General features: G+C 37.8%; 2 protein-coding genes across 2 annotated transcripts; both read right to left on the bottom strand.

The window, feature by feature from the left end:
• Positions 1-402: 402 nt before the first annotated feature.
• LOC136241255 (inter-alpha-trypsin inhibitor heavy chain H3-like) lies at positions 403-1,383 on the bottom strand. Its single transcript, XM_066032444.1, has 3 exons — positions 1,377-1,383; positions 784-1,335; positions 403-726 (listed from the first exon to the last, which is right to left on the bottom strand). The coding sequence occupies exons 1-3, from the start codon at positions 1,381-1,383 to the stop codon at positions 482-484; spliced, it is 804 nt and encodes a 267-aa protein (XP_065888516.1). The 3' UTR covers positions 403-481.
• A 2,155-nt stretch (positions 1,384-3,538) lies between these two features.
• Positions 3,539-6,941, bottom strand: LOC136241036 (TNF receptor-associated factor 5-like). Its single transcript, XM_066032216.1, has 2 exons — positions 5,201-6,941; positions 3,539-3,653 (listed from the first exon to the last, which is right to left on the bottom strand). The coding sequence occupies exons 1-2, from the start codon at positions 6,923-6,925 to the stop codon at positions 3,645-3,647; spliced, it is 1,734 nt and encodes a 577-aa protein (XP_065888288.1). The 5' UTR covers positions 6,926-6,941; the 3' UTR covers positions 3,539-3,644.
• Between the last annotated feature and the right edge of the window lie 4,446 nt (positions 6,942-11,387).

Raw genomic sequence — 11,387 nt, 5'->3', positions numbered from 1 at the left:
TCAGGTTGAACGTGTAACTAATTTCTTTGCTAGCAAGCCAAGTAAATGATATACACAGTTAGATACAAATTTACAATGACCCAGTCATAACATGGAAGCGTTATACACACAGTGGAAGCTGTATTATGGAGATCTTTGGGTCAGCTACAGGTGTCCAGACTATCACGGTATGTGGTGTCAGAATGCATTGGGGCCATTGCAGGTGTACTTAGGTTTCACTGGGTTTCTTGATTACACATTTACAATGGTGTAACTACAAATTGAAGCCAAAATTGTTATTTATTAGTGCTGTAGTGGCTTATAACTGAAACAGCTGTGCATGTAATAGATAATGTACTAGAATGGTAAAAGAACACATTAGACATCCAATGATTATGTGTATTGAAGTCAAATAGAGAAGTTGCATTATAACACATAATACAACAATGCCATAGCCACATCTGTAGTAGTCTTGAAATAATATCTGATTATGTTATATTGTTTAGCCATAGCTGTTCTCAGGTTCTTGTAGTAAATCATCAACAACATAATCCAGTATGTTACCATCAATCAATCCCTCCCCTTGTATTCCATCATTCACAACAAGCCAACAAGAGGGGAGCTGGTCAGTGTTAGAGTGAGTGTAATCCCAAATGTGATGGAGCCTTACAGGAACAGGAGGATGATCAGGTCGTATTAGTATCTGTTTCATCTGATCCACTACTATTCCCTTTGCCATGAACTGACCTGTTCACAATAAACACAAACACAACATGTTGACAATATAGTTAGTAGTCAACTTACCCATGAGTCCATGAGAGTGAATGATCTGTTCATCTTGTAACTGCCAGTCAACATCAAGATGATCATTGTGAAATGTCACTGTAAACTTGGCCATATTTTCCTTGTACACTACTTCAACACTGTTTGTGCCATTTTTAGGCCTTAGTCCTTTAGTAAATTTTGCAGCAAATTGTCCACTCTCTTTTAAGATTATTTGTTTCACAACTGATGACTTTAATCTTCCATCACTGGGCATGAATACTTGTTGATGGGTAGAGTCAAAGATGATGGCTTGTCCAATGGTGTGAAATATAACTGCTAGTTTACTAATCCAAGTGACTTCTTTAGTGTCATTGATACTGTCAGTGAATAAGGCATTAACAGTAAGATGAGAGTTAGAGATGAGGTTGAAGGCCAGACCAGCATAACCCTGGATGGAGTAGCAGAGTGTATCACTGGAACTGACCAGTGGTACTGTGAAGTGGGGATCACCAGATGCAGATGCAATCTTAGTAGTAATAGCAGTAGCAGTAGGTACGATGGTTGCAGCATCAGCGGTAGCAGTAACTGTAGCTAAAAATACAATTAACCATCACTGGTACAAGTACTATCACATGACATATAAAGAAGGTATCACTTACATTCACCAGATCTTGGTTCAGAACCGCCATTATTGTCTAAACAAACAAACAACCAGTTTCATAGTAGTAGCCAATGGTTCATTACACTGATCATACCTTCATCAAGAACATGATGTAATCCAATAACACATGCTGCAATTACAATCAGCCATAATATGATCTGCAAACAGCAACATAAGATGATCAATCTTTTTCTTCTCTTTCTCCGTTGTTCTGACATGTGGAACATCAATATAAATTATTACTCTGTCTCTACAGCTGCCACATTATCCATATTTATATGGAGAGCATAAGAGTGCTGAGATGACACACATGAATGAGACCTGTAGTGGTTGATGGTATGTGTGTTATATGCAGTAATCATGTGTTTGGTGTGATGTTAATTTTACTCATGGACATTTGAAGTCACCATTTTTGTGAAAAGATTATTCTTGTATTAACTATCTATGTATACATATAGTAGACATATTGTCAAATTAATTGTTATTCATTGCTTAGGGTAAAGACCAGGAGTATAGCCAGGATGTTTCAAACACATACGCAGAGCATGAGGGCAAAAGCCTCAGCTATACTGAAAGATTTTGAACCTTAAGGTGGTTTATATGGATTCATGAAACTATATTATCAATAAATGTTTGATTTGTGTATGAAATGTTTGTTATGGCTTCTGTGTTGTCATGAGGTAAAACCATAATCACTATTAATTTTTATTCATAACTATAAATTCCCCCCAATCAAAATGGACAACTCAAAAAGTTTAGCTACTAAATTTTGAAGGCTCTGAATCATTCTTAAAATTCTTAGCCTTACATGTACACACTTGAAGTATGCTGTGATAATCCCTATGACTGTTCTATTAGAGTATATTCAACTACCTGTTATAGTTGTATCTTTATTATTTTATCCACTTTGAGGGAAAATGTGAGTTACCTAATTAACTATTTAGCTATACAGTACTATTGTCTTCTTCTCTACTTACTGCCAAACTTTCAGAAGTATGTAGGTAGCATACCATCAGTATGAACTTCATACTTCTGAATTTACAGCGTGCTGTTGCAAGTATACACTTTCAAAAGGGACCACCCTCCAGTCTCAATATGCATGAATGCTGTGTGCACGGGGTGGGGCTAGAGTTTAACCACATGTACTCATGCAAATGTTCATAATCCTCATCTGTATTCGGTGGTTGCTAACCACCATGGAAGTGAGGAAGCTTCCTAAGTATAACCACAAAAACACTGATCATGAATGAGGAGGATTAGTACTGTACAACTGATACTCTAATAGAGCAGTCAGAAATTCTCATATGCAGAACAGTCCCACTACTCTAATAGAGCAGTCATATTAATTCTCTGGCTACACCGTTGCATGGTATGCAATCAGCTAGAAAGCATATAATTAGAATCCCAAACATCTTGTTTTTGACATAATAAACACTCTCATTTGTTGTTTGTGACTACAGTATTTGAATGATATCGGCGGCTCATAAGCTCCTGATGATATTAATACATTGTTTCTGTTCTACCTAAGTAAAGTTTTGAGCTTGTTTTAAAATCTTATACTAGGGACCCGCCGATTATGCTCATAATTTTACCTATTATGCTATGCTGCACTGCTCAAAAATTCACCTATTATGCTTAAATTAATGCTCAATATTTACCTATTAGCTATGCTAGATTATGCTCAATGTTCATGCCTTAGTTCATATGCTTTGCTACTAGTTTAACACTGTATAGAAAGAAAGAAATGAGTAGCTGGAACACAAATAATAAATTCTTGCTGTAAGAGACAAGATCGATATACTCTAATAGAACAGTCAGTTTGATGATTGTTCTATTAGAGTTACTGACTGCTCTATTAGAGTATATCGATCTTATTTTGCAATTGTCATTTTTCCAGCAAGAGTTTACACTATCGTACAAATATTTAACCTATTACGCTGGCATTATGCTCAATGCTTTTAGGTACCTATTATGCTCAAAATTATGCCAGCATAATCGGCGGGTCCCTATCTTATACCAACTGACAATAAATTAAAACACCAAACATCAGTTAACTCCAATAAATCAGTCATTTAGTTACATTTACATAGTGTAAGTGTATTCTATCTATGAGAAGACTAACTTCCTTGAGTGCCACGATGAAAATTAATTGTGTACAAATAATTGTTATATACATAATTATATTACAGTGTATATACAAATTTGTTTGTGTTCTCTGTACAGTTTTGGAAGTACATTATTAACTAAGGTAGGGTCCGCAACGCGAAAAATCGATATCCTCCAATCAACTACCTAACTATTGTCATGTGTTAGGCTAAGTGTAACTTGAATAATACCAGCATGGCAGCCAAGTTTGTCACTTTCTTCTGGTAGAAAACGATACAAATGTCTTAAAATCACGTGAGTTTTCGTTCCAGCAGTTCGTAGGGTTCTTCGTATACCATGATATTCACTCTCAACATTGTTCAAGTAGTCTATCATCAACTCATAGTATTGGTGGTTTGATTTTATTGGTCAGTTTCCGGTGGCAGCACGATCTGTGCAGCTTTTTGGCGACAGACAAAATGTTCCTTGCTCTGGAGCACAGGACAAGCAGAGCAGCAACTGCGCCGTGGGTCAGCAATGACCAGTACTAGGTAAAGTACCTGCATGCGGAGTATGGTTATAATTGAAGCTTGTTAGCCATCTGGCTGAGCCATCTATATGCTGAAATTCGGCCAAAATGACGCGATTTTTGCAAACAAATACCAGAATGGTTGATACATCAGTGAGACAGTCCCCAACAGCAAGGATACGAAGCTTATAAACACCTAACAATACATCTATCTCGCCCAGTAAACGCATAGAGCAATCCAATGCATGAAATAGGCACTCACGTGATCGAAATTCAAATCGCTAAAATACCCACTTTCATTTCTGAATAGGAACCATGCAGTGTGCTCCTTTTGTAAATATTTGTGTTAATTGTTCACTCAGGCATGGTCTGAGCCAGTGCGGGTGTGTTTTATGCTGTGATGGCATCATAGGGAGAGTCTCAGACTGCTGGGCTAATTGAGATGTTGAACCTAATGCACACAAACTGATTATTACTTGATTCCAAGTGATTTAAATGTCATTGGAATAGATTATGATTGTATTTTCCGAGATTTGAATTTCGATCACGTGAGTGCCTATTTCATGCATTGGATTGCTCTTTGCGTTTACTGGGCGAGATAGCCGTATTGTTAGGTGTTTATAAGCTTCGTATCCTTGTTGTTGGAGACTGTCTCACTGATGTATCAACCATTCTGGTATTTGTTTGCAAAAATCGCGTCATTTTAGCCGAATTTCAGCATATAGATGGCTCAGCCAGATGGCTAACAAGCTTCAATTATAGCCATACTCCGCATGCAGGTATTTTACCCTATACTGGTCATTGCTGACCCACGGCGCAGTTGCTGCTCTGCTCTTCCTGTGCTCCAGAGCAAGAAACATTTTGTCTGTCGCCAAAAAGCTGCACAGATCATGCTGCCACCAGAAACTGACCAATAAAATCAAACCATCAATACTTTGAGTTGATGATAGACTACTTGAACAATGTTGAGAGTGAATGTCGTGGCATACGAAGAACCCTACGAACTGCTGGAACGAAAACTCACGTGATTTTAAGACATTTGTATCGTTTTCTACCAGAAGAAAGTGACAAACTTGGCTGCCACGCTGGTGTTATTCAGGTTAAACTTAGCCTAACACATGACAATAGTTAGGTAGTTGATTGGAGGATATCGATTTTTCGCGTTGCGGACCCTAACTAAGGATGCAATCTTTAGAATTTTTGGCCTTTGTTGCAGCAGTGGCTTCCACATTAAAGTAGAGACTATTGTTCATAACATACTGCTTGGTTGTCTCCAATTCATAGTGGCTAATGAAGTACGGTTGTCCATACAGAAGACTGTTGTCCTGGCCTGACCGGACACGTCCACCACCTTCAAAGCTAGCACCACTTTCTAGCAGCCATATTGACATCCTATAGTGATCAGTATTATCAGCTTGATTGAGTAATGTGACATAAATGCTCCCCACAAAGGGCCAGGACAATGAACTGTCATACTCTCCTTTAAGAAGCCTAGCATACACAGACATGTAAGGTACAGCTGTTTTGTCATAACTGACACTAATTGCCAATTGAAACTTGTACTTTCCTGAGCCAGAAGTAAAGAAGTGTGAGGTAAATAGTGTGCTGTTATTGGCTTTAACATATCCCTCAACTTTCATTATTACTGGAGAGACAGGTTCTGGAAACTGGGTGGATGTTTCAGCCATTGTTTTAAGGTAAAGTGTCCAGTTGTGTTTCTTCATTGTCTCTGCTATTAACCTGTAGTCATGAATCCAATAGTCATTGTTACGATTTTGTTGCTGTTGTGGTGGAGGGCCCACTGCCTGTGTTTCAAATTGTTGCAATAGGTGAAGTAAATTCTGTTTAGCTGAAGTCACTTCTTGATCTGAATTGCACACATGATCTTGCAGATCACTCAACATTTTTTCCAAATTCCAATACTTTCTTCCCAGAACACTAAGACTTGCTTTCAACTCGGTGTTCTCTTCTTCTACAGCTTGAAGACTGTTTTCTAATTTACGGTAACAGTTTGATAGGTAAGAATCATCGGAGTACTCTCCTTTGTCAACATTGGCATGTGGAATTGTACTTGTAATTTGCTCCTCTATTGCTGTCATCTTAGCTACACAGTTGTCATATAATTTCTTCATCTTGTTTTCTTTGGCTGTCACTTGCTGGGTGGCATTTGTCATCTGGCTTTTCAACTTACCAAACTGAGTCTGAAGACTGGTACACTTCAACTCCAAAACAGACAAAGTTCCCTTCAACTGCTTGTTCTCTTTACAAGTGGCAGAAAGGTTGTTTTTTAACTTAGCATATTGACTGCTTAAAGTGGACAAACTTGACTCTAAGATTGTATTCTTTTCACCAAGTTCAGCAACAGCTTTACTCCTCTTTGCTTCATTTTCTTCATGAATATGTAACATGGAGAAAAGGTCACCTTCTAGTTTACTGCATTTGTTCTCAAGTGTGGACACCTTTGACTCCAGCAGGCCAGTTGCTCCAAGTAGGTTTGACTGGCTTTCTTTTTGTGACTTGTTCTCTTTTCGTAATTCACTGATTGTAGAGCTTACTAGAAACCTGTGCTGCCCTGCATTAGAATCAATGTGTTTCTTCAATTCAGATCGTTTTGTCTTTGCCTTACACCCAAGATCAAGAAAAGGACAACACACCATTGTATTGGGGCATGCCATATCAACATGACACTGTAATTCACTGCGTTTGATTTTTGTTGAGCAATTCTTGGGACAAGCAACAGGATACTCGGTGCAATTCTGGTAGTGTATTTCCACTACTTCAATGTAAACTCCCTTGTGGCCACAATGAGGACAATTAAATGGACGGTACTTACACTTCTTAGCGTGCTTCTTGATTTGACTCCGTGCTACTGAAACTTCACATTTCATGAAAGGACAATTCAGCATCACGTGTTTACACTGGACAATTCAGCATCACGTGTTTACACTGGCCAATTAGTTCACCCAGAGACAGGTGATTGTTGAGAGCATCATATCGTCCCGTCCACTTACAACCTGCTGATCTCAAGGAACAATAAACTGATGCCTCGTTTATCGCTTGCTTAAACTGCTTGTCGAGGGCTCCCTTAATAGGTTGTGCCTTACACAGAAGGCACTCGTTCTTTTTCTGCTTGGCACAGTGGATGCACACATCACAGAAATGTTGACGGCAGCATTCTATCGTGAATGGGTTCTTCAATGTCTCCAAACAAATTGGACAGTCGAATTCTTTAGGAGGAATATCAATGAAGCAAGCTTCCAAGTTTTGAACACGAGCACTGCCTTCTGCCATGATCACGTGATTAGCCTTCCGCTGCGTTGCGTCACGTAGGACTATTGAACAGACAGACAGACAGACACACACACACACACACACACACACACACACAATGTAGTCACGATCGTACTAAAGTGTCTAGTGCGACAGGCTTTATACTTTATCCATACTCCAATAAATAGCTAAATACTGAAGCAATAAATAGCTAAATACTGAAGCAATAAATAGCTAAATACTGAAGCAATAAATAGCTAAATACTGAAGCAAACAACAAGTGAAACAGGTAACCATGGTAACCATGCAGTAACATTTTTCTAGTCTCCTTGCAATTGTAGGAACATAGCTAGCTACTTAGTAAGATGTCTGCTTCTCTTCCCAATTCAGTCAGTATCTTCATTACATTATCATGTTATATAGCTAGAAGTCATGTCAATCTCGATCTAGCCATATGATCTAGTCCAGAAGAAACCATCTTGTAAGAAGAAAAATGCAAGATCTTGCAATAAATAGGACCTTTCCTGCACAATCCTGCAAGAATAGTGCAGAGGAATTGGACCTTTTTCCTGCAAGAATTTTTCTTGCAATAAAAAGGACCTTTTCTGGCATAATCTTGCGGGATCTTGCAGGATGGTATTTTAGGCCACTCCAAATAGCTAGCTAAATTCACTTACACAGGCATATTTGCATGCAGGCCCAGCAGTCTCTTTTTACACTTAAGCTCGACTTGTACCTTGATCATTTTAAGTCGTAGGAATAGCACAATAGTGAAGTTGTCTCTTGATAACACTGCTGACACATGAGCTTGCACTGTTACAGGATGGCAGTAGCTATGCAAAAATATTGGAAGAATACGGAATAAATGGAACATTTTAGTGTTGTCAGTAAAGATATGCAGGCGGTGGATGAGAAACAGAGAATTTATTTGTAGTGGGATTACCATATATGGGTAGCTAGCTAAAGTGTTGCATTTAGCTATGACCATATTGTAGTCTCTGCTATACCAAGTGAACACCATTTCTTTTATTATCAATATTTTAGCTAGTCACCTACTATTAACAGCTATAAAACACTTCAGGAAATTTAGAAACTTTGTTGGTTGTAAATTTGGTGGTCAAAATCTCAACCATTTCAAATGCCACAGCTGCATCAGTTTGATGTTTTAGATGTGATAAATTCATAGTATACAGTTCAGACAGGTGGGAGTATACTGTAGCTAATAATCCTTCAGTGAAATTTCACTGAGCTGAGACTGGGATTGTATTAATCAAGCTGATGTACATGCAGCTGTTCATGATAAAGGTGGACAGAAGCCACTGTGTGTGCTGTGCAAAATTGTAGGCATTAAAATATTGACATGTGCTCAAGACAACACAAATTATTTTGATGACTTTATATTTTATCAAATATGCATATAGCTAATCAACTTCAGCAGTGTTGAAATTTAAATGTACATGTATGTCAGACTTGTCAATGTCAACTACAAGGTACTAGCTACTATAAGGCATTAAACACCTGAGGACTTGTCTACTATATAGCTAATAGAGCTTCCTTGTTAGCTATAATGAAAAGTATTGATTTCAACATGACATTAACAGATTAACAGACACACTTATTGTACATTAAGTAATGTTTAATGTTTGCTAGGTTAGGGTAATCCAAAGGCTGCAGCACGTGTTGCTGTCAGACCTTTAGTGCTGGTCACTGTACAGCTGCAATAATAATAATAACTAAGTGTATGCATGGCAAGGATAATCAACTAGTTTCCAAGAACAATATAAACCCACTGGATAATAGTAGCTATATAGCTGCCTTAGTTCAGCGATCGATGATAGTAGCTATTTTATGGTAGTAATCAATTAATCTAATTATAAGGATTGGATTCCTCTAAATGCAAGTCACTGCATCCTAAATCTAAGTATATTACCATTTACCAACAATTAACAGTCAGTGATGAGACAATGGAAATCTTTAAAATAAATTCATAATTATTTTAATAAAGTATAGATTCTACTTTGTGGTTACTTAATCTATTGCTGTGCAAGTTGTTTTCCATCATACAGGCTGTGGAATTTCTCATCAGACAACTGATACGTATGACAGATTTAACCAACAGACATTTAGCATCTAGGAATACATCATGGTATGATTTCATTTAATAGTTAGGATGACATATATCATCACCTTTTGTCCTCATCATTTAGCAGGGTGATGGAGGCATCATGTGATACAGTGGGTGTGTCCACAGACTACAGTTCATACTCTGATTGCATTGACTAAAATATTTTCTTCGGTATCATCTGGGGATCATATGATACTCTACAACAACATGATGACATTATCATATTTTAACAAGGGCCAGTTAAGGCTCTCTCTTGTTGGATTAAGATCTGTCTCTTATCAAGAATAACGTTGACATCAACACAACCCAGGGGCAGATCCAGACTTATGGAAAGGGGGGTCAGAATGAACTCTGAGACACTACATTGTCTGGTTTGGTAAGGTGAAAAAAAAAGGTCACAGCCAGCTGAAAATAGCTGCCCACCTCACCAGTACTTATCACTGATAAAGTACATAAAATCCTTACATAGCTCGCTACACACTGCTCTAATACTGTGACTGCTTTATTAGAGTGACTGCTCTACTAGAGTATCTCGATCTTAGTATACTAAAAATTTTTGGAGGGGCCCCTTTGACCCCTCACTGTATCCGCCCCTGCAACCTGTGGTGGTTAGATGATAATGCTACACAAAAATTTTTAAATTCATTTATGTATTGATGCCACCACATTTGTGAGTGTCTTTCTTTTCACTCTAATAGAAAATGATTTAAAACCTACATGCTCTACAAACATTGGTAAAAGAACTCTATAACATATTGTACACCGCACCATCAGACTATATGACTGACAGACAGACAGACACGAACACACACATACACACATGCACGCACATGAACACACAAATACTAGATCCATCTAAAATCAGTTTAGCCACACATACATGAAATAAACATGCACCAAGTCATGTTAGTTAGTATTTCACTGTTACAGGATCCCACAAGTGCCACAAAACTTGCAGCACTTATGGGCTCCTATAAATGTATATACATATTCTCCAGACACTAGCTAATTTTTATAACTAACCTTACCTCTTAAGAGTGACATCACCATGCATGCTACATAAATGGTGCTTATGTTATTATTATTGTTTACTGTGCAAAACCTCTTACAAAGAGTATATACAAGCACAGATAATAACTCAGCAAAATTAATTATGTGATTAATTGATGTTCAGCTAGCCTTACTTTAAATTGGTCTAAACTTGAACAGGTGTTGAGGTCGTTGGGTAAATTATTCCAAATCTTTATACTTGAAGGGAAGAATGAGTTAAGGTATGAGTTTACTCTTGTGTTTGGCTGTAACAGCCTCATTGAATGACCTCGTAGAGAGTAGTTAGATGGAGCTGGTATGAGTATGGTACCAGTCGGTATATCTATTAATTGGTGCATGATCTTAAACATTGTGATCACTTTCAGCTGGTTTCTAGTGAGCCAGAGGTGTCCAATTCAAATTTTGTAACATATTTGTGACACTTTCATGTGAAGAATAATTATTGTACACAAACCTCGCACACCGTCTTTGAACTGATTCAATAGCTAAGATGTCCTTTTGTGTATAAGGGTCCCAGACCACACAGGCATACTCTAGGATTGGTTTAATAAGTGACTTGTAACAACTCACTTTGGCCGAGATTGGGCAGCTATGAAGGTTACGTTGTAAAAATCCTTTGATACTGTTAGCTTTGTTAGTTATCTGTCTAATGTGTTCAGACCAGGATAGCTTCGAGTCAATAGTAAGACCTAGGTACTTGGTGTGCGTCACCTCCTGCACAACAGTGTCATACAAAGTGTAATGGTAAAATATAGGCTTTTTCTTGTATGTTATTCTGATAAATTCACATTTCTTAACATTAAATGTCATTTTCCATTTATTTGCCCATCTTTCCAAAATAGTTAGATCTTTCTGAAGTTGGTAACAGTCTTCTTTTGAGTTAATAGGGGTGTACAGAATGATGTCATCTGCATATAATCTTA

The sequence above is a fragment of the Dysidea avara genome, chromosome 12 (assembly GCF_963678975.1).
Source record: "Dysidea avara chromosome 12, odDysAvar1.4, whole genome shotgun sequence".
Taxonomy (NCBI): domain Eukaryota; kingdom Metazoa; phylum Porifera; class Demospongiae; order Dictyoceratida; family Dysideidae; genus Dysidea; species Dysidea avara.
This window is presented reverse-complemented; position numbering and strand designations above follow the sequence as displayed.